The sequence below is a fragment of the Amblyraja radiata genome, chromosome 15 (genome assembly GCF_010909765.2).
Source record: "Amblyraja radiata isolate CabotCenter1 chromosome 15, sAmbRad1.1.pri, whole genome shotgun sequence".
Lineage (NCBI taxonomy): Eukaryota > Metazoa > Chordata > Chondrichthyes > Rajiformes > Rajidae > Amblyraja > Amblyraja radiata.
This window is the reverse complement of record NC_045970.1, coordinates 50,365,590-50,391,362: the sequence shown is the minus strand read 5'-3', so window position 1 is coordinate 50,391,362 and position 25,773 is coordinate 50,365,590. Positions and strand designations below refer to the sequence as shown.

The 25,773-nt window shown below is 45.7% G+C and overlaps 1 protein-coding gene across 7 annotated transcripts in view; it reads left to right on the top strand.

Annotated features, from left to right (window-relative positions):
• ccar1 (cell division cycle and apoptosis regulator 1) overlaps positions 1 to 25,773 on the top strand; it is a 37,981-nt gene that overhangs the window by 3,229 nt on the left and 8,979 nt on the right. The window contains exons 3-19 of one of the 7 annotated variants that reach the window (XM_033034431.1): positions 2,423 to 2,592; positions 6,205 to 6,249; positions 7,684 to 7,746; positions 7,887 to 7,919; positions 9,010 to 9,197; positions 10,117 to 10,231; positions 11,014 to 11,182; positions 12,070 to 12,199; positions 13,998 to 14,150; positions 15,881 to 16,106; positions 17,006 to 17,119; positions 18,683 to 18,849; positions 19,667 to 19,877; positions 20,910 to 20,993; positions 21,783 to 21,971; positions 22,493 to 22,684; positions 25,110 to 25,364. In XM_033034431.1, the coding sequence (XP_032890322.1) occupies positions 2,423 to 2,592; positions 6,205 to 6,249; positions 7,684 to 7,746; positions 7,887 to 7,919; positions 9,010 to 9,197; positions 10,117 to 10,231; positions 11,014 to 11,182; positions 12,070 to 12,199; positions 13,998 to 14,150; positions 15,881 to 16,106; positions 17,006 to 17,119; positions 18,683 to 18,849; positions 19,667 to 19,877; positions 20,910 to 20,993; positions 21,783 to 21,971; positions 22,493 to 22,684; positions 25,110 to 25,364 (2,504 nt within the window). Of the gene's footprint in view, positions 1 to 2,422; positions 2,593 to 6,204; positions 6,250 to 7,683; positions 7,747 to 7,886; positions 7,920 to 9,009; positions 9,198 to 10,116; positions 10,232 to 11,013; positions 11,183 to 12,069; positions 12,200 to 13,994; positions 14,151 to 15,880; positions 16,107 to 17,005; positions 17,120 to 18,682; positions 18,850 to 19,666; positions 19,878 to 20,909; positions 20,994 to 21,782; positions 21,972 to 22,492; positions 22,685 to 25,109; positions 25,365 to 25,773 lie in introns of all 7 variants that reach the window. The other 6 variants (XM_033034432.1, XM_033034430.1, XM_033034434.1 and 3 more) reach the window with 6 other exon arrangements.

The following is a 25,773-nucleotide window of genomic DNA, read 5'->3' as shown; positions in this document are numbered from 1 at the left end:
ATGTCAGCCTAGGTTCTGAATTTAAATCCAGGAGTGGTTCAGGGTTCCCGAACCTTCTAAATCAGGCTAAACAGCATTGCCAATGAAGATGAAACACCACAGTCGCTCCCGTTTAGCCATTTCCTTGCCCCCGGTTTCCTCATAAAACAAAGAATTGCAGATGCTGGTTTATAAAGTGGTTGTAAAGTTGGCATATAGAATAGGAAAATGTTAGTTAGTTTAGTTTAGAGATACAGTGTGGAAACAGGCCCTTGTCCTTGCCGACCAGCGATGGCCCATAAACTATCGAACCCAGGTCTCTGGCTCTTTACGGTAACAATGCTACCGCTGCGCCACTGTGTTGTGTTGTCCCCTTAGAAAATTCATTAATTGCAAACACAGCCCGTCTCCCCTATTTTATTTTGTATTGAGTGTGATTTTAACTCTCCACCTTCAAGTTATAGGTTACATGCCCAGTTCACAACTGCTACGCAGCCCTGCAGTTATCCAAATGAGGAAAGGTTAAGTAGACTTCAGTGGCACTGCTGCTCACTGAGGCGCAGAAGAATGAGATGTAATCCTGTTAAAACACTAAAGAATCTTTGTGCACAACTAAAGGTTGAGACGATACTTGTAGGTCTGAAGAATTGTCTTGACCCAAAACGTCACCCATTCCTTCTATCCAGAGATGTTGCCTGTCCCGCTGAGTTGCTCCAGAATTTTGTGTCTATCTTTGATGTTGAGACGATGTTTACTTGTGATGTTAGAGCCCAGAATCGGAGGGCGTAGTTTCAGAAAAAGGTGGGCGCTCATCTAAGAATTAAATGAAAAACTTCTTCTCTGAGTGTTAAGAGTATTTGGGGCACCTTGCTATCACGACGTGTGGCATGGGAGTACTTGAGTATATTTAAGGTATTGGGGGGGGGGGTCAGAGAGAGCAGCAAAATGGACAATGGGGTGTCCGACTGATCAGCCATGACGGAGCAGGTTGAATGACGGAGCAGGTTTGAAGGGTTGACAGGCCCACTCCTGTTCTCGCTACATAATCTTAAAAGGTGATGTCTGTGGGACTAAAATAGACAACAGCTAATGGTCCTGAGGGATCTCTGCTAACAACCAGAGAATTAGCTGAAATAAGACCAGAAGACAAAGAAGCAGAATTAGGCCATTCAGCCCACCTAGTCTACTCCGCCATTCAAACATGGCTGATCTATTTTTCCCTCAAAGCCCCATTCTCCTGCCTTCTCCCCATAAGACTTGACGCCCATCCTAATCAAGAGCCTATCAGTCTGTGCTTTCAAAATACCCAATGTCTTGTCCTCCAAAGCCTTTTGTGGCCATGAATTCCACAGATTCACCACCCTCTGGCAAAATAAATTCCATCTCATCTCTATTCTAAAGGTACGTGCTTTTATCCTGAGGCTGTGCCCTCTGGTTCTAGTTTCTCCCATTACGGGAAGCATCCTTTCCACATCCACACTTTATAGGCCTTTCATTATCTGGTAGGTTTTCATGATACCCCCCCCCCCTACTAGACTTGTTGAAAAGAGATGGTTCCTGATGTGTGAAAAAACAAAACTGCTAGAAGAACTCTGGGTCAGGCAGCATCCATGAAGGGAATGGACAGACAACGTTCCTCTTCAGTCCGCTGATATTGTCCATGTACGAAGGATGTCATTGAGTTGGAAAAGGTACAAATGAGATTCACCAGGATGTTAGATAGACACTAAATGCTGGAGTAGGGCAGCATCTCTGGATAGAAGGTATATGTGTGACGTTTCGGGTTCGAGACCCTTCTTCAGAATCCATCAGGATGTTACCTGGGCTGGCAGACTTCAATTATCAGGAGAGCTTGAATTGTTTGGGACTTTTTACATGGGAGCGTGGAAGGCTGTGTGACTTTATTCAGATGTACAAGACCATGTCAAGATCCAAAGCATGGATAAAGTGAACCTTTCACAAATAAGGTCGTGTGCCTTAATGAGTACGATCCAGTGGATCAGATATCCCCCAGGACTCAAAATTCCAGCATACGCTCATAAGGAATAGTAGAATTAGGCCATTCGACTCATCAAGTCTACTCTGCCATTCAGTCATGGCTGATCTATCCCTCCCTCCTAACCCCATTCTCCTGCCTTCTCCAAATAACCTAAGACACCTGCACTAATCAAGAATCTATCAATCTCTGCCTTAAAAATATTCACTGATTTGACCTCCACAACTTTCTGTGGCAAAGAATTTCACAGATTCACCACCCTCTGACTAAATAAATTTCTCCTCGTCTCCTTCCTAAAAGAACGCCCTTTAATTTTGAGGCCATGTCCGTCAGCATTTGCTGTTTCTGATGTCTCTGCCGTGGTTCCTGTCGTTAAGCCTGAAGATGAGCCGATCTCGGTGGCCGCGACGCGATTCTCCAATGTTTAAATGTGTTGTTTTCCGCCAGGTGGCCTCAGTGTTCAGCCCTCACTGCTGGGGGCTTCGCCGGCAATGTACTCGCAACAGACGGCCTTGGCAGCAGCAGGCCTGAGCTCCCAGGCGGCTTCGGGCTATCAGCTCTCCCAGTCAGCGGCCCTTCAACAGCAGGCAGCGGCTGCAGCCGTGGCAATGCAGCAGGTGGGGTTGCAGAGGTTCTCTCCTGTTTCCAACAGCATTGCTGAGAAATCCATACTCGCCAATTCGATCGGTGCAGCACTGCACATGTTTCGACTTCTGCAGTCGCTCCGTCGTGTGAATGAAGACCATAAGACCTAGGAGCAGAGTTAGGCCGTTCAGCCCATCGTGTCTCCTCCATCATTCCATGTATTTTATCCCCTCGACCCATTCTACCTTCTCCTCGCAACCTTTGACCCCCTTTCTAATCAAGAACCTACCCATTTCCGTCTTAAAAATAGCTTGTAAACCTCTTCTGGAATCTCTACAAAACCTGCACGTCGTTCCTCAGATATAGAGCCCAAAACGGCTCTGAAGAAGGGTTTTGGCCCGAAACGTTGCCTATTCCCTTCGCTCCATAGATGCTGCCTCACCCGCTGAGTTTCTCCAGCTTTTTTGTCAACCCACAATATTCCAAATATGGTCTTGACAGCTCCTGATAAAGCCTCAGCATTACACCCTTGCTTTGATATCCTAGTTCCCTCAAAATGAGTGATAATGTTCATAAATGCATGTTATAGGAGCAGAATTGGGCCAATTGTCCCATTGAGTCAACATCACCATTGTTGATTGATTGTGATCACCACAATCATGGCTGATCTATTTTCCCTCTGAACCCCATTCTCCTGCCTTCTCCCTGTAACCTTTGATGCCCTTTCGAATCAAGAACCTATCAATCTCTGCCTTAAAAATACCCAATGACTTGGCTCCACAGCCATCTATGGCATTGAATTACATAGATTTACCACCATGTGGCTAAAGCAATCCCTCCTCATCTCCTTTTAAAGGTAGTCATTTTTTCTGAGGCTGTGCCCTCTGGTCCTAGACTCTCCCACTGCTGAAAACATCCTTGCCACGTTAACTCTATCCAAACCTTTCACTATTCGTTAAGGTGTTCTTCCCCCCCCCCCCCCCCCCTCCCCCCTCATCCAATCAGTACAGTCCCAGATCAATCAAATGCTCATCATATGTTAATCCAATCATCCACGGGATCATTCTCGTAAACTGCCTAATTCTGCTCCTATGCCTTCGGATCTTTATAGTCAAAGGATGCAAAGATATATGTCACTAAGTCCTGAAGGTCTAACGTATTTAATTCAATGCTGGGGCCCAGAACACATCGTATTGTGGTCTGATTCAAGCTTGAAGACATCTTGGGGACAGATGCTGTTTTGCACGGTGTAGTAAATTATGCATAAGAACGAGAAAATGTATGTTACCCCTGTTGTAAAATCATAATTCCAATAGGTTAGCACTGCTACACGTACAACAGTTGAGGATGTTGCACATTTGATTTGCTTTAACCTCTGAATCAAGGGAATGCATGACGGAGGACCAGTCACAGAGACAGAATACACAGAAGATGTGAGGCGGAATAAATAATTGAAAACGACAGCATTGCAGCAAGTCTGTGCCATTGAGTGCTGCGTAAAATACATTTATGGGGGATTTTTGCCACTGGAAATGTTTTCTTCCTCTGGCTGCCTTGATTCAAATGTTAAATATTGTATTGGCCAGCTATTTGAAATCAGAACAGGGTGCAGTAAATGATCAGTCTGGGGAGACAAATCTATTTATCTGAAATATTTACTGTCTCTTTCCACAGATGCTGCCTCACATGGCAGGAGCATTTGCTGATTTATTGCTCAAAGAGATGTTCCAACTATTTATTAACAAGCAATGTCAAGCCTGCGTGTGAAAATCCTTTGACGACCTCATGTGATTTTCTTGCATTTGCACCTTGAATTACAGAGGAAATAAAAGGCAGCCGGGCAACTGCATAATTTGACCTTCCAACCCCCCGAGGTAGTGCCGAGGGAAGAGAACCCTGAACTAGAGAGCAGCAGGATGAGTGATGCTTTCAATGTGGCCTCACCAATGTCTTGTATAACTATAACATGACCTCCCAATGGCTGTGCTCAATATTCTGCCTGATGAAGGCCAATGTGTCAAAAGCCTTCTTGACCATCGAGGAACCTACACTCCTGCACTCCTAGATCCCTCTGCCCCACAACACTTCCCAAAGGCCCTGCCTTTGTTAGACTTCCCAAAATACCACACCTCACATTTCTCTGTATTCAATTCCATTAACCTTTCCTCAGCCCAGCTGCCCAACCGATCAAGATCCTGCTGTCATCTTTGATAACCAGCTTCACGATCTAGGCAATCATATTCACCATCTAATTAGTCCTCCCTGGGCAACAAGGACTAATCCAAAGCCACTGGACAATGGGAGGAGAGGGGGAAATTGTGTCATTTGTGACAAATGTGGCAATGTCTGTTTTTGAAAGAAAAACAAGCCAAAGAACTGTGGGGGATTTAACAGAAGGTAATTGGAGAGAGGGGGAGAGATACGGCATGACAACTGGCCCATTGACCCACCTGATGCACAGTGGTTATCAACCACCCATTTACACATCTATTCAACTTTATTAGAGTGAGTCTGAAGAAGGGTCTCTACGCAAAAAGTAACCTATTCCTTTTCTCCAGAGATGCTGCCTGACCCGCTGAGTTACAACAGCTTTATTTGCACTTTTTTTGTTTATTTTACACACACACGCACGTCACACACACATCACGCACACACACACACGTACAAACGTCGATATAGTTCGGAGCTTATTTGGAGGTTGTAGTGTTCAATAGCCTGATGACTGAAGGGAAGAAACTGTTCAGACTGATTCCTGGGATGTCAGGACTTTCATATGAAGAAAGACTGGATAGACTCGGCTTATACTCGCTAGAATTTAGGAGATTGAGGGGGGATCTTATAGAAACTTACAAAATTCTTAAGGGGTTGGACAGGCTAGATGCAGGAAGATTGTTCCCGATGTTGGGGAAGTCCAGGACAAGGGGTCACAGCTTAAGGATAAGGGGGAAATCCTTTAAGACCGAGATGAGAAAAACATTTTTCACACAGAGAGTGGTGAATCTCTGGAACTCTCTGCCACAGAGGGTAGTTGAGGCCAGTTCATTGGCTATATTTAAGAGGGAGTTAGATGTGGCCCTTGCGGCTAAAGGGATCAGGCGGTATGGAGAGAAGGCAGGTACGGGATACTGAGTTGGATGATCAGCCATGATCATATTGAATGGCGGTGCAGGGCCGAATGGCCTACTCCTGCACCTATTTTCTATGTGTCTATGTTCCTGAACCTGAACATTACAGTTTTCAGGCTCCTATACATTCTTCCCCACTGCAGGAGTGAAATGAGAGTGTGGGCCTCTGATTGTGTGTGGTGAGTGTGGGCTGGCTTCCTTTTTGCCACTTAACTTTCCTATGGCTTTGCCTCAGTCTTTGTTGCCTGACTCATTTCTTGAGACCGCAAGGTTAAATTAAATATAAACTTTGACTGTGTAGAGCCCTCAATGGGATAGAGACACCAGAAACACCGTTGTGAGTGTGGACAGTCCTGTGAAAGCAATTTCCAGAATCTCTTATTTTTCTCCTCAGTGATAAATGTGATAGAGGAGATATTGCTGAGAGTTTAGTTGCATGATGTAATGGAGTACGTGTGACGGTGGTAGGGAATTTTGCTCTTTTCAATCTTTTCACGATGCTGTCTGTTTGATTTTCAGCAATATCAGCAGCCCCAACAAACCATCTACAGTGTCCAGCAGCAGGTATGTGTAAAACATTCTTGGAAGTCTTGCATGAGTGAAGCAGTTGGCAGATGTTAACACTGTAACTTATCGCTGTTTTCTGTAAAGGGCCAAATAACATTTTACCTTTAACATTCCACCTGATCATTTTTAGCAGTGGTTCATAAAGATAGATATTTTGTGGACAGTTTTGTGTTCAGTTTTGGTCACCATCTTGTCGGAAAGATGTGGTCAAGCTGGAAAGGGGGCAGATGATATTTACGAGGATGTTGCCAGCACTGAGCTTTTGGGAGAGGTTGATGATAGGACTTTATACCTTGGATCGCAGGCGGATGAGGCGTGATCTTATAGAGGTGTACAAAGTCATGAGATCAATTAAATGCCCCAGGTAGGGGAATTGAGAACCAGCGACATAGGTTTAAGGTGAAGGGGGGGGGGGGGGGGGAGGAGTGGGGGAGAGAGAGGGGTAACTTATTTTACACAGAGAGTGGTGGGTGTGTGGAAGGAGTTGCCAGAGAAGGTGGTTGAGCCAGGTACTATCGCAATGTTTAAGAACCATTTAGACACGTACGTGGATAGGATAGGTGTAGAGGGATATGGGTCAAATATATCTTGATTAGTACAAGTGTCAGAGGTTATGGTGAGAAGGCAGGAGAAGGAGGTTAGGAGGGAGATATAGATCAGCCATGATTGAATGGCAGAGTGGACTTGATGGGCCGAAGGACCTAATTCTGCTCCCATTCCTTGTGACATTATGAACGCAGGCAGGTTGGACTCGTGCAGATGGGGTGTGTTGGTCAAAATGTGGTCAAGTTGGGCCGAAGGGTCTGTTTCCACATTGTATGACACTATGACAGTTAAGTTCCTCAATAAAACAATGTATGCTGCGTTTGAAACTACCTCTTTACTTGCAAGATGGGGATTTAATGTAATACCAGTTCCAATAAAGAATGGTGGGTGACAGCTGGGTTTTGATTATTTTGGGAGATGCAGATATATTCTCCACCAAAAACAAAAAAGCATCTTGCTCTGACTTAGTTCCAGTTGTAAGGGAGATCTGTTGAGATATTTATGTTAGATTCTATCACATCTGAGTGAAATTTTATTGAGCCAAGATAGGATCTGGTTGTGCTCAGGGTTTAATTACTACGTCTGATTACTAAGTCCTGAATTTTGGTGTCTATGTGAAGTTGGGAGGAAAATCAATGCTCAAGACAAGGAACTGCAGTTGCTGGTTTATAAGAATTAAGACACAAGGAACTGCAGGTGCTGGTTTACAAAAAACGACAAGTGCTGGAGTAACTTAGCCAGGCAGGCAGCATCCCTGGCGAACAGATAGGTGACAATCCGGGCCCCGACCCATTCTCCAGGGTCGCTGCCTGCCTGGCCTACTGAGTTCTTCCGGCATTTTCTGTCTTTCCTTGGTAAACCAGCATCTACTGTTCTTTTTTTCAGCCTCTCTGGAGAACGTGGATAGGCAATGCTTCGGCTCGGGACCATTCTTCTGAATCTGCTGAGGTACTCCAGCACTTTGTGTCCACCAATTTAGTAGTGGAGGGATTTAAAGGATCAGAGCCTGACGAATCCTGTTGATCATTTTGAAAATTTGGATCATTAAGGAACTAGGTGCAAATGTTGACTTTCTCCTTTCTCTTCAGATGCAGCAGCCACAGCAACCCTTGCTTTCACAGGTAAAGTTTATTTTGTTTTCATACTATTATGGAATTAAGTTTGCAGAAACCCAAACTCTTCAAACCAACATATGTTTGCTCCACAACTTAGTGACTTGTTGAGGAAGGAACTGCAGATGCTGATTTAAACATAGACATAGAAACATAGAAAATAGGTGCAGGAGTAGGCCATTTGGCCCTTCGAGCCTGCACCGCCATTCAATATGATCATGGCTGATCATCCAACTCGGTATCCTGTACCTGCCTCTCCATACCCCCTGATCCCTTTAGCCACAAGGGCCACATCTAACTCCCTCTTAAATATAGCCAATGAACTGGCCTCGACTACCTTCTGTGGCAGAGAATTCCACAGATTCACCACTCTCTGTGTAAAAAATGATTTTCTCATTATCGGTCCTAAAAGACTTCCCTCTTATCCTTAAACTGTGACCCCTTGTTCTGGACTTCCCCAACATCGGGAATAATCTTCCTGCATCTAGCCTGTCCAACCCCCCAAGAATTTTGTACGTTTCTATAAGATTCCCCCCTCAATCTTCTAAATTCTAGCGTGTACAAGCCGAGTCTATCCAGTCTTTCTTCATATGAACGTCCTGCCATCCCAGGAATCAGTGTTGAATTAAATCGAAGATAGACACACAATAGACAACAGGTGCAGGAGTAGGCCATTAGGCCCCTCGAGCCAGCACCGCCATTCAATGTGATCATGGCTGATCATCCCCAATCAGTACCCCGTTCCTGCCCTCTCCCCATATCCCCTGACTCCACTATTTTTAAGAGCCCTATCTAGCTCTCTCTTGAAAGCATCCAGAGAACCCGCCTCCACCGCCCTCTGAGGCAGAGAATTCCACAGACAATTCCCAGGCAAAGCTGGAGTAACTCAACGAGGCAGGCAGCGTCTCTGGAGGGAAGGAATGGGTGAGGTTTTCTTCCGAAGAAGGGTCTTGACCTGAAACATCACCCATTCCTTCCCTCCAGAGACGCTGCCCGTCCCGCTGAGTTGCCCCAGCTTTTTGTGTCTTATCTTTTGTGAGATGTTTGTGACTTCTCATTCACCTTGGGGGATATGTAATTGAGTGTTTTATTTTTCTAGCCCTCAGTGGCTATGCCAATGAACCTCAATGCTCCGCAGACGACGGCACAGATCACCGTCTCTTACCCAACGCCGCGCTCCGCCCAGAAACAAAACCAGCCCCAGAAGCAGCGCGTCTTCACCGGGGTTGTAACCAAACTTCATGATACGTTTGGATTTGTGGATGAGGATGTGTTTTTTCAGCTGAGGTATGTGTTCCTTTTTAATCTTTAACCTTAAACGAGAGAGGAACAGAACAGGAAAGAACTGCAGATGCTGGTTTAAACCGAAGATAGACTCAGAGCTGGAGTAACTCAGCGGGGCAGGCAGCATCTCTGGAGGGAAGGGATGGGTGATGTTACGGGTCGAGACTCCTTCAGACTAGTCAGGGAAAAAGGAAATGAGAGATATAGACACTGATGTGGAGAGATACAGATCAATGAAGGAAAGGTATGCATAAAAAGTAACGATGATAAAGAAAACAGGACATTGGTAGCTGTTTGTTGTGTGGAAACGAGAAGCTGGTGAGACTTGGTTGGGGATGGGATAGAGGGAGAGGGAATGCTGAGGTTCCAGTTAGAGAAATCTATATTCATACCGCAGGTAGACACAACATGCTGGAGTAACTCAGCGGGACAGGCAGCATCTCTGGAGGGAAAGAATGGTCTGTGTTTCGGGTTGAGACCCTGCTTCAGACTGATATCGGGACAGAGATAGAATTTAGTCGGAGACAGTAAGACTGGTGGAAGAACTGGGAAGGGGAAGGGGATGGAGATAGAGGGAAAGCAAGGGCTATTTGAAGTTAGAGAAGTCAATGTTCATACTGCTGGGGTGTAAGCTACCCAGGCAAAATATGAGGTGCTTTTCTTCGAATTTACGCTGGGCCTCACTCTGACAATGGGGGAGGCCCAGGACAGAAAGCTCAGAATGGGAGGGGGAGTTAAAGTGCTGAGCAACCGGGAGATCACGTAGGTTAAGGCAGACTGAGCGGGGGTGTTCTGTGAAACAATGGCCGAATTCTGTTTGTATAATAAGCTTATGAAAAGGTAATTTTCTTGATCAATTGTGTGCATGTTAAATCCTTGTGCTGGTTTAATACCTTGACAATGTGTTCCATGTGTACCCCAGCGCTGTGAAAGGCAAAGCCCCCCAAGTAGGAGATAGGGTCCTGGTGGAAGCTGCTTACAATCCAAACATGCCTTTCAAGTGGAACGCACAACGGATACAGACACTGCCCAATCAAGTAAGTTTTACTCCCTGAAGCTTGCTCAAGGTAGTTCACTTGTTAAGTTTTGTTTAGAGAGCACGGAAACCAGGTAAGATGAAAGAAGGTACAACAGCAGATCACAGTCGACAGCAAAACTCGGTTCATCGCTCTTGTATTGAACTTCGATGGTTTTCAGCTTATCGAACGTTGCGCTGTTAATAGTTTAGTTTTGAATGTTTTTATTTAATGTTTTGAGATATGGCGCAGAAACAGGCCCTTTGGCCCATCGAGTCCTCAAAACAGCCCTGTCGAGCGACGGGGAACAATTTACAATTTTACCGAAGCAGATTAATCTGCAAACCTATATGCTTTTGGAATGTGGGGGGGGGGGGGGGAAACCGGAGCTTCCGGAGAAAACCCACGCGGTCACAGGGAGAACGTACAAACTCCCTACATGCAGCGTCCATAGTCAGGATCGTACCTGGGTCCCTTGTGCTGTAAGGCAGCAACTATCCCGCCGCACCACCGTGCCACCCCAAATTGGACTCTGTAAATAGCCCCTTGTGTACAGGAGGTGGATGATAAAGTGGGATGACATGGTAGCTTGAATAGGTAATCAACGGTCAGTGTGAACTCTGGGCCACGTTGTTCAAAATCTGTTGAATTTTTGAGTTCTTGCCTCCTCTGCATCTTCTAAAACCCAGCAGCATAAATATGGATGTGTAAATATGTGCAGTATACCAAATTGCAAGGTAAGGCCTTTCATATTTTTTGTCTCTCAAAGGTTGTAATTAATTATTTTTCCATTGACTTCCCAGAGTCAGACCCAGCCATTGATCAAGACGCCGCCGTCGGTTATGCAGCCATACGGTGTCCCCCCACAAGTACAGGCCCAGTCTCACATGCAGGCATCCATGGCAGCTGCTCCGCTCACTCCTTTGCTGGGATCACAGCCCCAGCCTCTGCTCCAGCAACCACAACAGAAACGTAAGTCACCCGTCGCTGATCCACATTTACTTTAGTGCCATAGTCATGCAGCACGGGGCACAGGCCCTTCGGCCCAACCTCTCCATGCCAAATAAGATGCCCCATCTACACCAGTCCCATTTGACCCATACCCATCTAAATCTTTCCTATCCATGTTGCAATTATTGGCCATTAAAGTTGAAAGATGTATATTAAGTCTGATGAAAGTCCTGAGCTGAAACGTTACCTATCCATGTTCTCCAGAGATGCTTCCTTCTAATCCAATTCTTTGGTTTCTGAGATTACCGATGCGGCTAATTTCAGACCAACTGAGCGTGGCACGGGTGGGCGGGAGGTGCTTGACAGGGTAACTCAGCGGTTCAGGCAGCATCACTGGAGAACGTGGATAGGTGACGCTTCGGGTCATAATAATGGTCCATACGGTCCACTCATCAGATGTGACTTGAGTGTAAATGGAGCCCAAACGTTGGGATGTTGGTGTGGGAGAGCACACTGACATTGGTTCACTTGTGTTGCCAGTCGATATGGAGGATTCAGCAAAGACGGTTTGCTACCAAAAAGTTATGCAGCACGGAAACGGCCTCTTTGGTCCAACTTGTCCGTGCTGACCAGGGTGTGTTCTTTTGCATAGCCCCTTCTCCGAGCTAACAATGGTTCATTCTACATTTTCCATGATCCTCATCGCTTTTGATCTCTTACACTTCCTTATCTCTGTAACTGACGCTCAGTCTGAAGAAGGGTCTCAACCTGAAACATCGCCCATTCCTTCTATCCGGCGAGGCTGCCGGTCCCGCTGAGCAACTCCGGTATTTTGTGTCTATCTTCGGTATAAACTAGCATCTGCAGTTCCTTCCTACACACTGTCTATCTTCTGTGTCCTTTTGCAGCTGGGTTGCTGCAACCTCCGGTGCGAGTAATGCCACAGCCGCAGGCCATGAGGAGGATTGAGCCACCGTCTCGTTTCATCGCCCGGCACGAGAGATTGGAAATATCACTAACCAGGAAAGATGAAAGAAGGTACAACAAGTAATCCACAATAATACTCCGTGATTAAATCATGCATGGAGCTTCGGTGGTTTCCAGAATATTGGACATTGTTCTGTTAATAGTCTAGTTCATTTAGTTTAGAGAATGGACGCAGGCCATTCGGCCCACCAAGTCCATGCCAACTAATGTTCCCCGTGCACTATCACTGCCCTACACACTATCCTACACATTCGGGCCAATTTACAATTTTTGCCAAACTCATTCAAATCTGTTTTCATTTGCAATTTAAAAAAAAAAATGTTTCATAGAATAAATTTTTAATGAATGGAATGAATTCAAAGCAAACAGGAGAAACAAAGCCCCAGTAGGTTTCTGGGAAATGTGAGAAATAGAACAAGGAAAGTTTCAAAGGAGCAACAACCATGGCACGGTGGCGCAGCGGTAGAGTTGCTGCCTAACAGCGCTTGCAGCGCCAGAGACCCGGGTTTGATCCCGACCACTGGTGCTGTCTGTACGGAGTATGTACCCATGGCTGCGTGGGTTTTCTCCGAGATCTTCGGTATCCTCCCATACTCCAAAGACGTACAGGTTTGTAGGTTATTTGGCTTGGTATAAGTGTAAATTGTCCCTAGTGGATGGCACAATGGGCTAAGTGTTCGGCTGGCAACCGGAAGGTAGCTGGTTCGAATCCCGCTTGGAGTGCATACTGTCGTTGTGTCCTTGGGCAAGACACTTCACCCACCTTTGCCTGTGTGTGTCCTTGGGCAAGACACTTCACCCACCTTTGCCTGTGTGTGTGGATGTAATTATGTGAAGCACTTTGGGGTCAATGCAAGTTGACTAAAAATGTGCTATATAAATAAAGAAATTTAAATTTAATTTAATTTTAGTGTGTGTAGGCTTGTGTTAATGTGCAGGGAATGCTGGTCGGCGCGGACTCGGTCGGCTGAAAGGGCCTGTTTCCGAGCTGTATCTCTAAACTAAACTAAAACCAGGTTGCCAGAGAGTGGAACCACTGCCCCAGATGGTGTCTGGGAACGGGGGAGACAGGACTCTGAAGAGTGCAAGAGAATGTGGGAACCGGGGCCTTGGAGAGGCAGTGTGGGGACTGGGGCCCATTTGGGAAAGGGTGGTTGAGAATAGTTTCACTCTCTACACTCAGCCACATTTTTACATGCAAGGATAAATCTAGTTAATTTTCTAAATATTTCAAACACATTTTGGAAACATTTTCTTTTTATTTCATGAATGTTCCTAAAATGTTAATGCAAATATCTGTGTTCTGTACAGTATAATAATGCCCAAAAGGAATGCCCTGGACATACACAGTGTGCTGCTTAGTCTGTACTAGATTTGACTTTGTGGCCAGCTGGAACTTTAAAATGGCGCCTTTTTAGAGATACAGTGCGAAACAGGCCCTTCAGCCCATCAGGTCCGTACTGACCGGCGATCCCTGCACATTAACACTATCCTCCACACACTAGGGACAATTTACACATACACCAAGCCAATTTACTTGCATACCTGTACGTCTTTGGAGTGCGGGAGGAAACCAAAGATCTCAGCGAAAACCCACGCGGTCACGGGGAGAAGGAACAAACTCCGTACAGACAGCACCAGTAATCGGGATCGAACCCGGGTCTCCAGTGCTGTAAGGCAGCAGCTCTACCGTGACCGCCTCTTTCACATGTGCTAATGCACATGGACAGGGATAGTCTTGCTGAGCTGTGTGCAAAAAGAAAATGTATGTCACTGTGCCTGGTACACGTGACAAAGACACCGGAATGTAGAAGTTACATTTTCTTCTATCTTATTTTACCTCTAGCAGAGACCGGGAAAGAAGGCGTTCGCGTGACCGGTCACCCCAGCGCAAACGTTCCCGAGAACGATCGCCGCGTCGAGAGAGGGACAGGTCTCCACGAAGGCAGAGGCGAACCACTTCTCGCTACACTGTGCAATTCTCTAAGTTTTCCTTGGATTGGTACGTGCAAAGCCTGACTAAGATAGCAGTGGTGATCGCATTTCGTCCCACTTATTTGTCTTGTTACTTTGTGTTTCCGAACAAAGTTTAACTTCAATAACTATGAAAAGGGAAACTGGTGTTGAAGGACATTTTTGGATTCCTTGAGGCGAGAAATGTTGGTGTTTGCAGAATAGTTCTCTCCCTGTTGGTGTGGCATATCCTGCATGTAGCCAAGTCTGCACATCTGCAATACATATGTATAAACCAGACTAGATAAATTCAGAATATTTGACGTGTGTTGGATATCATTTCCTTAATGGAGACAAATAATTAGTATCTATTTTCTATTATAAAGTTTGACCAATACCCATTCAGTGCAAATCAGAAACCCCGATGTCGAAAAATCTGTTAATTGCTTATGCTGAGAATGCAAAGAATTGAGTTGAGGCCATTACAGTGAAAAACTTTTGTTTGCATGCCATCCAGTCAAGGACAAGACTGTACCATAGCTCAATCAAGTCATCCACAGTACACAGATAAAGGATAAAGCATTTATTGACAAGATGTACTATTGAAGTTCAATTAAAGATAGTTCAAAGCTCTTCAATGAAATAGATAGGAGATCAGGACCGCACTCTAACTAATGAGAGGACTGTTCAGCTGGGAAGAAACAGTCCCTGAATGTGGGGGTATGCGTTTTCAAACTTCTGTGCAGCTTGCCTGACGGGAGACTGATCCTTGTTTATGTTGCTGACCTTGCCTAGGCAGCACGAGGTGCAGATGGGGTTAATGGAAGGGAGGCTGGTTTGTGTGATGGTGTGAGCCACCTGAAGAATTCTCTGCGATTTCTTGCAATCTTGGATGGAGCTGTTCCCAAATTGTCTAGGTCAGATGATACGAGAAGAAAATTGAGTTATAAAATAGAATACAACATTTAAAACTAGCTGCTGGAAATACTGAAACAAAACAGAAATTGCTGGAAATATTCAGAGCATCTTTGGTGAGATAACAGTTAATGTGTCGGAAGGAACTGCAGATGTGTAGGAAGGAACTGCAGGTGCCGGTTTACACTGAAGATGGACACAAAATGCTGGGGTAACTCAGCGGATCACATGGCATCTCTGGAGAAAAGAAACGTGATGTTTAGAAACATAGAAAATAGGTGCAGGAGTAGGCCATTCGGCCCTTCGAGCCTGCACCGCCATTCAATATGATCATGGCTGATCATCCAACTCAGTATCCTGTACCTGCCTTCTCTCCATACCCCCTGATCCCTTGAGAAACATAGAAACATAGAAAATAGGTGCAGGAGTAGGCCATTCGGCCCTTCGAGCCTGCACCGCCATTCAATATGATCATGGCTGATCATCCAACTCAGTATCCTGTACCTGCCTTCTCTCCATACCCCCTGATCCCTTTAGCCACAAGGCCACATCTAACTCCCTCTTAAATATAGCCAATGAACTGGCCTCAACTACCTTCTGTGGCAGAGAATTCCACAGATTCACCACTCTCTGTGTGAAAAATTATTTTCTCATTTCGGTCCTAAAAGACTTCTTCCCCCTTATCGGTCGATAAGGTTTGTTTTGGGTTGATACTCTTCAGAGTACTCTTCAAGGGAGTGAAGAGACCCTTCTTCAGCATTTGTGTCTATCGACAGAGTTAATGTTTAAGGTTAATGGCTTTTCATGTCACAAAGTCCCAGTTGCTGCAGTAACTGTTTTGATGTCACCTCTTTTTCTCCACAGTCTGTCTTGTGACATGATGGAGCTTCGCCGCCGATACCAGAATCTTTACATCCCAAGCGACTTCTTTGATACGCAGTTCACGTGGGTCGATGCGTTTCTTCTGAACAGACCGTTTCAGCTTGGAAACCAATGCAACTTCCACATCATGCACAAGGAGGTGGAGCCAATGGAGAAACTCACTGCAGTGCTTGACCCACCAGATGCGGACCATACGTACAGCGCAAAGGTCTGTGTCTTTTTGCTGGACCCAGCATTTGTTTTTGAAGCATTCTCTGTCGCTTTCAATTCATTGATACTCTATTGTCAGAAGTACAATGAAATTCATACAATGCACAAAAATACACAAAAGAGTTGCCGCGTTGTCGGGTTCCAATAAAGTTACAAATGCCCTCATTAGAGTCATGTCGGTCCCTCTGTTCTCAGCGACTCCCCCACCCCGCAGGCTGGTTCCCTCTTTGTTCTTGACGACCCCATGTCGGGTCCATCTTTATTCTCGGCGGCGTCACACGCGGGTTCTCCGACTTGGCCCGATGGGGGTGGGAGTGCGTGGGAGCTGGAAAAGGGAACAGATGCATTTTTCAGTTTACTTTCCCTCCCCCACTGCAATCACTCCGTAGAAAGGTGACCCCAAACATCACCTATTTATGTTCTCCAGGAATGCTGCTTGAATTGCTGAGTTACTCCAGCATTTTGTGTCCTTTTGTGCTTAACCAGCATCTGCAATTACTTGGATGTGCAGATATTGGAATCTAGATAGGTACAAAGGAGGGATAGCAATTAATGCGGAATGTGAGAGGTGGTGGCGAAGCGGTAGAGTTGCTGCCTCACAGCGCCAGAGTTGCTGCCTCACAGTGCCAGAGTTGCTGCCTCACAGCGCCAGTAACACAGGTTCGATCCTGAACACGGGTGCTGTCTGTATGTTCTCCCCATAACCTGCGTGGGTTTTCTCCGGGATCTCCGGTTTTCTCCCATGCTCCAAAGGCATACAGGTTTGTCCGACCTAGGGACCCGAAATGTCACCTTCCTTCTCTCCAGAGATACTCCAGCTTTTTGTGTCAATCTTGGTTTTTAATAATTTTTTTCTTAATTCTTAATTGGAGTAAATGTACTATCTTATTCTTCAAGGTTATGCTGCTGGCAAGTCCCGGTATGGACGAACTCTTCCACAAATCTTGTGCCCTTGCTGACGACTCGCAGGAGGTACGAGAGGGATTCCAGCATCCTGCAAGGCTGATCAAGGTAAATTGTTTCAAGAAGAGATTGCACAGGGTGGATTCCTTTTTTTTAATTGTAGCATGTAGTTCCAAAATGGGGTCGCCACAACAGATCTGGCAATTCAAAGGCCATCTATGTGGACCATCGAAAGAAAAGCAGGATTTTGGTAGTCAGCGAGGCACATTGGCCTTTATTGCAAGACTGCTGGGAGTGTAGACAGAGGATTATTGTCGCAATTGAGCAGAGATAGACAGTAGATGCAGGAGTAGGCCATTCAGCCCTTCAAGCCATTCAATGTGGCTGATCATCCACAATCAGTACCCCATTCCTGCCTTCTCCCCATATCCCCTGACTCTGCTATCTTCAAGAGCCCTATCTAGCTCTCTCTTGAAAGTATCCAGAGATCCGGCCTCCACCACCCTCTGAGGCAGAGAATTCCACAGACTCACAACTCTCTGTGTGAAAAAGTGTTTCCTCATCTCCGTTCTAAATGACTTGCCCCTTTTTTCTCAAACTGTTTTTTCCCGGTGCTCCAGTTATCTCCCACACTCGAGTTGTGCAGTTTTGTAGGTTAAATGGTTTCAGTTAAATTGTAAATTATCCATAGCGTGGAGGATAGTGCGCGTGTACAGGTGATCGTTGGACGGCGCTGACTCGGTGGGCCGAAGGGCCTGTTTCCAAGCTGTATCTCAAATCATTAATAATTTTGTGGCTGCCTTAATATTCATGTGAACGCAAGGAACTGCAGAGGGTAGTTTGCAAAACAAGACACGGTGCTGGAGTAACTCGGATTCAGGCAGTATCTCTGGTGGAACCCAGAAATGCAGATGCTGGTTTACATCAAAGGACGCAAATGGTCCCTTCTTACACAAAGTGCAGGAGTAACTCAGCGAGTCAGGCAGCGTCTCTGGGGGACATGGATGGGTGATATTCCAGGTCGGGGGCCCTTCTTCAGACATCCCTGGAGGATATGGTTAGGTGATTTTTCAGGTCGGGGATCTTCTTCAGACATCAGACAATGAGGGGGCAACTTATTGAAACATACAGAATAGTGAAAGGCTTGGAAGGAGTGGATGTGGAGAAGAAGTTTCCACTAGCGGGAGAGTCTAGGACTAGAGGTCATAGCCTCAGAATTAAAAGATGTTCGTTTAGGAAGGAGATGAGAAATGTATTTAGTCAGAGGGTGGTGAATCTGTGGAATTCTTTGCCAAAGAAGGCTGTGGGGGCCGTCAGTGGATATTTCTAAGGAAGAGATGGATAGATTCTTGACTAGTACAGGTGTTAGAGGTTATGGGGAGAAGGGCGGAGAATGGGATAAGGAGGGAGAGATAGATCAGCCATGATTGAATGGCGGATTAGACGTGATGGGCCGAATGGCCTAATTTTCCTATCCCTAATGACATCTCTGAAGGACATGGACAGGTGACGTTTTGGGTTGGGGCCCTTCTTCAGATATCTCTGGGGAACATGGATAAGTGACATTTTGGGTCAAAACCCTTCTTCAGGCTGAGGGAGGAGAAAGCTGAAGAAGAGGTGGGTGGCTCTGTGAATTTTTCTGTGATTTATTTTGTTTGCCCTGTGTTGCAGTTCTTGGTGGGTATGAAGGGCAAAGATGAAGCCATGGCGATTGGAGGACACTGGTCTCCCTCGCTGGACGGTCCGAACCCTGACACTGACCCTTCAGTCCTGATTAGGACAGCTATCCGTTGTTGTAAGGCCCTGACAAGCATTGACTTGAGTGGTTGCACGCAGTGGTAAGTAGCAAGCCAGCAGCGGGGCAGAACCCCCTCTGCCTGTAAGCACTTGAGACTTCTGTTTTCTTTTCTTAAATATGTCTTAATATTTTGAGTCATTATTTTCTTGCTTAGCAGCCAGTCATGTTCCAGGTAAAAACACGACGTCCTTCCGCTAGTTCTGCGATTATGGCACCCGTTATGTGGCAGTGCATGCCTTGTATAGCGCGAGAGATGTCATTACCTTATGACAATGACATTGGAGACGCATTATGTTCTTAAACACTGTAGGTTCACTGTTTGGCATTTATATCAGTAGACGTGCTTAAATTCTGTAAATCTGCATTAATACTTTACATCAATGTGTTGTGCTTGTACGTTATATGCCTTGAAGAAAAGTCACGCGTGGAGCGGCAGTCGTCACTGGGATTAATATTTTCGCTGTTCGGTTGATTGTAGAATTGTTTTTCCACCTTTTTTTATATATATATTTATAAATAAATTCTAAGTGGTGCCATGCAAGCTCTTCTGAACTGTACAGCTGGTGTCATTTATCTGCAAGGCATTAAACGAACATTTACACATATTTTAAAAAAAATAAAAATTATCCAGTTAAAAGTTTTTAACTAATCGCTGATGACGATATATACTGGGGCTCCTGTTCTGATAAACGGAGAGAGCCGACTGTTGCCCGTTTGATTTTCCTGCACTTGCAGTTAAGTGACGTTGAACTGTGTAAAAGGCGGTTTTCTCTAGCTTGATGTCCTGCGAGTCGTTTAGGGTCTATGTGATATCTGATAGAATTTTCCTCTCCAATACACTTCTTCCCTTGCAACAGGTACCGTTTTGCAGAGATCCGTTACCATCGCCCCGAGGAGCACCACAAGGGGCGAACGGTTCCAGCCCATGTGGAGGCCGTGGTTATATTTCTTCCGGATGTTTGGCATTGCCTTCCCACCCGCTCAGAGTGGGAAGCTCTCTCCCGTGGATACAAGCAGCAGCTGGCTGAGAAGCTCCAGGCTGAACACAAGGAGGCTGATGGAGAACAGGCACTGAACGCTAATCCTCTTCCATTTCCGCTTCTCACAGGCACAGGGACACAACCACAAAAACAAAAAAACAAGCGCAGCGCGCGCACACACACACACGCACGCACACGCACACACACACACCAAGTAACCTGCTCTTGTTTACGAGCATTACACGCATTCAACATGACATAGGTGCAAAGCTACAGTGACTGGTCATACAGCTGCCAGCTCTTTAAGTCCTTTTTGTTCAGTCTTAAATACTCTCATCTCTCAATTAATCCAAAATAAAAGAGTAAGGAAGGTAGTACGATTGAAAAACTGAATTTTCATTTTGCCAAATGGTAATTGCGTATTAAAATTTGGTTACTTTGTACCCCAAAAGAGAGAAAAATGAATGCTGGCAGCTTATCACCAGTTGCTGAGTTGGGCAGGTGACGCTAGTTGGTTACGGACATTTTTCTACCACTTTTCCAAATTTTTCCGTATCCCCTTTCTCCTTTCTTTTTTAACTCTTAGTGCGTTAACGCTTGCCTACACAATCATTGGGTGCACACAAACCCTCTCAGGAGCATTTGATTTGCAGGTCAGTTGGTTGAGCCACAGTTCCGTGCAGTGGGGTGTGTGGAGCAGACACTTGGCTAGTTTGGGGGGGCTTGGAACCTATTCCGAGGGGATGGGAAGCACACACTGCGTTGGCCGCCACGGGTCAGCAGTGTCTGTGAAACCCCCCACCCCCCCTCCCCCTCCCGAGTCCTTTCGTTTGATGTCATTGATCACTCTTTTGTGTTCCACAGATCTGGCTTAGATTGGCTGATGAGTGGCATGTGATCAGTTAAAGTGTGTGTGTGTGTATGTCTTTCATGTAGCAGTGAACTGTTTTATTTAAGTAACATTAAGGAGGAGTTCATTCTGAGGGGCGGTTGTGACCTTTGCTACTTGCACGGAACGGCAACTCTTGTTTCAAAAAAAAAAAAAAAAAATGAGTAAGTACGCTCTCCAGTATCAGAAAGACTTTGCTGATTATTCCTGTTAACTTGTTTAATTGAACAGGAGGAGGAAGAGAAGGATGATGGAGAGAGTAAAGAAATCTCTACTCCCACACACTGGTCAAAACTTGACCCAAAGTCAATGAAGGTAATTTATTTGCTTGAATCTCTTAAAATTGGCTAAATATCGCTGTTTCATGTGCATTAGTTCCATGAGCAGAATTAAGGCCATTCGGCCCATTAAGTCTACACTGTCATTAAATGATGGCTGATCTATCCCTCTCAACCCCATTCTCCTGCCTTCTCCCCATAACACCTGACACTCGTACGAATCAAGAATCTGTCAATCTTCATCTTAAAAATACCCATTGACTTGGCCTCCACCGCCGTCTGTGGCAATGAATTCCACAGATTCACCACCCTCTGACTAAAGAAATTCCTCCCTCTCCTTTCTAAAGGTACGTCCTTTTAATGAGGCTATGGCCTCTGGTCCTAGACTATCCCACTGGCGGAAATGACCTTTCCACATTCAATCTATCCAGGCAGTGAGCTAGATGCATGAGAATTGCACCAGCTACAGTCCAGAACCAGAGGTACATTTGAACTTGGTCGAAATCTACTCAGTAACTATCAATGAACAAGTATAAAATGGCTCCTAGGTTTATAATTGAGTCATACAGCATGGAAACAGGCCCTTCAGCCCAACTTGCCCACAACGACCAACATGTCCAATTTAGACTAGTCCCACCTGGCCGGCATTTGGCCCATATCCCTTTAACCTTGTCCACGTACCTATCTAAATGTTTCTTAAACGTTGCTGTTTAAACTTAACCCTGGTAGTGTTACGGGTGGAGTGACCAGATTCGCATCCAGCCTGAAAGTCAAAGACAATGGTCTCAAATTGAAGTCAACTTACTTTTTCTTTTCATTTAATCAGGTCAATGACCTGCGAAAAGAATTGGAAAGTAGGAATCAAAGCTCCAAGGGGTTGAAATCCCAGCTCATAGCTCGGCTAACGAAACAGCTCAAAACCGAGGCCGAGAGAGAAGAGCAGAAGGAGTCGGAGAAATCGGAAAGGGAGGATGAGGAGGAGGAAGAAAAAAGATCTGAGGACGATAAAGAGGTGGTACGGTCTGCTCATTCTGCATTTAGTTTTGTGCTGAGAATGGGGTCATTGGTGTATATTGCAACGTGTGTGCAGATTGAAGCTGGTGCTCCAGATGCTGTCTAATACATCTGGATGCACCTGGTCCGTCCAGCAGTGAGATTTTGGTTGTGGTAAGTGACACCACTTACAAAGGGGCGGCATGATGGCGCAGCGGTGGAGTTGTTGCCCCACAGCGCCAGAGACCCGGGTTCGATCCTGACTACGGGTACTGTATGTACGGACTTTGCGTGACCTCGTGGGTTTTTCTCCGGGTGCTCCGGTTTCCTGCAACACTCCAAAGACTTGCAGGTTTGTAGGTTAAATGGCTTTGGTAAAAATTGTAAATTGTCCTTGCTGTGCAGGATATTGCGAGTGCACAGGAGTCTCTGGTCGGGGTGGACTCAGTAGACCAGAAGGGCCTTTCTCCGCGATCTATCTCTAAACTAAACTCAATTCCGTGTTTACAAAGCTGTAGGCTTAGGCTTGCTTTTCGCTTTCAGGAGGACGAGAAGAAACGGCAAGATGAAGCCGAGCGTCAGCGGCGGGAGAGACACTACGTACTCCCGGATGAGTCTTCCATTATCGTTCATCCCAACTGGACTGCCAAAGGCGGCAAGTTTGACTGCAGTGTCATGTCTCTCAGTGTGCTTCTTGATTATCGACTGGAAGATAACAAAGAACATTCTTTTGAAGTAAGTGCCTGCTCATGCACGGAGTAGATGCACAGTGTCTCTTTGGTGAATCAAGGACTAGAGGACGTAGGTTTAAGGAGAAGGGGAAAAGATTTAATAGGAATCCGAGGGGTCACTTTTTCACACAATGGGTGGTGGGTGTGTGGGACGGCTGCCAGAGGATGTAGTTAAGGCTGGGACAATCCCAACATTTAAGAAACAGTTAGGTATGTGGATAGTGTTTAAGAAGGAACTGCAGATGCTGGAAAATCGAAGGTTCACAAAAATGCTGGAGAAACTCAGCGGGTGCAGCAGCATCTATGGAGCGTAGGAGATAGGCAACGTTTCGGGCCAAAACCCTTTAGCAGTCTGAAGAAGGGTTTCGCTCCATAGATGCTGCTGCACCCGCTGAGTTTCTCCAGCAGGTATATGGATAGGACAGGTTTGGAGGGATAGGCACCAAACGTCGGCAGGTGGGACTAGTGTAGCTGGGACATGTTGGCCAGTGTGGGCAAATTGGGCCGAAGGGCCTGTTTCCGTGCTGCATCACTCTATGACTCGTGTCTTCCTGGTTATTCACCCTCTCTCTCGTACTTTGATTCGTAAGTTATAGGAGCAGAATTAAGCCATTTGGCCCTTCAATACTATTCCTCCATTCATTCATAGTGGATCTATCTTTCTCTCTCAACCCCACTCTCCTGACTTTTCCCCATAATCCCTGACACCTTTACTAAGCAAGAATCTTTCAATCTATGCCTTAAAAATACCCAAAGACTTGGCCTTCACAGATGTTTGTGGCAATGAATTTCACAGCTCTGGCAAAATAAATTCCACCTCCTCTCCTTTTTAAAGGTACGTCCTTTTATTTTGAGACAATGGCCTCTGGTCCTTGACTCTCCCACTAGTGGAAATATCCTCTCCACCTCCACTCTGGGTCATTCACTATTTGATCCTCTTCGTTAGCTCTTCCCCAGGATATTTTGCGGCATTTTGTCCTAACCTGAAACTGCTTAATGTCAGCCAGTGGATAACCCAATTATATAAGAATTTCATGAGACATGGGAGCAGAATTAGGCCATTTGGCCCATCGAGTTTCCGACGCCATCCGATCATGGCTGATCGTTTCTGCTCTGCCATTCAAGTGGGAGAGTCTATGACCTAGGTCATAGCCTCAGCATTAAAGGACGTTCTTTTAGGACGGAGATGAGGAGACATTTCTTTAGTCAGAGGGTGGTGAATCTGTGGAATTCTTTGCCACAGAAGGCTGCGGAAGCCAAGTCAGTGGATATTTTTAAGGCAGAGATAGATAGATTCTTGATTAATACGGGTGTCAGATGTTATGGGGAGAAGGCAGGAGAATGGGGTTAGGAGGGAGAGATAGAGCAGCCATGATTGAATGGCGGAGTAGAGTAATTAGGCCGAATGACCTAATTCTATTCCTATCACTTATGACCTTATGATTCGATCATGGCTGATCTATTTTTTTGCCCCTCAACACCACTCTCCTGCCTTTTCTCCATAACCTTTGACGCCCTTACTGATCAGGAACCCATCAATCTCTGCTTTAAAAATACTCTATGGCCTCCACAGCCACCTGTGCCAAGGAATTCCACAGATTCACCACCCTCTGACTAAATAAATGCCTCCTCATCTCTGTTCAAAACAGAACCCACATATAAGAGTGTGTAAGAAAGAACTGCAGATGTGGTTTACACCAAAGATAGACACAAAATGCTGGAGTAACTCAGCTGGTCAGGCAACATCTCTGGAGAAAAGGAATAGGTGACATTTCAGGTCGAGACCCTTTGTCAGACATCAATAGATCTGATGAAGGGTCTTGACCCGAAACGTCACCTGTTCCTGTTCTCCACCGATGCTGCCTGGCGTGCTGAGTTACTCCAGCATTTTGTGCTTCTCTCCACTTATATGAGAGTTCATAAGACACGGGAGTAGAATAGGCCATTCAATAGACAATAGGTGCAGGAGTAGGCCATTTGGCCCTTCGAGCCAGCACCGCCATTCAATGTGATCATGGCTGATCATCCCCAATCAGTACCCCGTTCCTGCCTTCTCCCCATATCCCCTGACTCTGCTATTTTTAAGAGCCCTATCTAGCTCTCTCTTGAAAGCATCCAGAGAACCTGCCTCCACCGCCCGTGAGGCAGAGAATTCCACAGACTCACCACTCTCTGTGAGAAAAAGTGTTTCCTCGTCTCTGTTCTAAATGGCTTACTCCTTATTCTCAAACTGTGGCTCCTGGTTCTGGACGCCCCCAACATTGGGAACATGTTTCCTGCCTCTAGTGTGTCCAAGCCCTTAACAATCTTACATGTTTCAATGAAATCCCCAACATTCGGCCCAACGAGTTTCCTCCGCCATTCGATCGTAGCTGATGGAGTCTGCTTCCCTCACCATAATGAATTTGCACCCCCATTTTCCCTTGCAGGTCTCTCTGTTTGCTGAACTCTTCAATGAAATGCTGCAGAGAGACTTTGGGTATCGCATATACAAGGCGCTCGTCGCTCTCCCGGCTGTGGACGACAAGAAGGAAAAAGATAAGAAAGAGCGGAAAGATGATAAAAAAGACGGTGAGAAAAAAGAGAAAAAAGAAGAGAAGGAGGAGGAGAACAATGAGCCAAAAAACAAAAGAAGAAAATCCGGAGATGAGAAGGATAAGAAGGAAGAAAAAGATGGAAATAAGGTTTGGAATATATTTGGAATTTTGGAATCTTGCGTGCGTTTGGAGTATTATGTGCAGTTCTAGTCGCCCCATCACAGGAAAGATGTGGCGGCTTTGGAGGGGGTGCAGAGGAGATTTACCTGAATGGTGGCTGGCTTTGAGGGTTTCAGTTACAGGGAGAGGTTAGATATCTAAGTCTTGGAATCTTTTCTCCAGAGTGTCGGAGGCTGAGGAGAGACTTGATAGAAGTATATCAAATTAAGAGAGGCATAGATAGGCGAGGCAGTCGGAACGTTTTACCCAACACTAGAGGGCATAGTTATGAGGTAAGAAGAAGAAAGCTGAATGAAGATGAATGGAGCAAATTTTTTACGCAATGAAGTGGGAAACGCATTGCCTGGGGTGGTGGTGGAGACAGATATGATGGTGG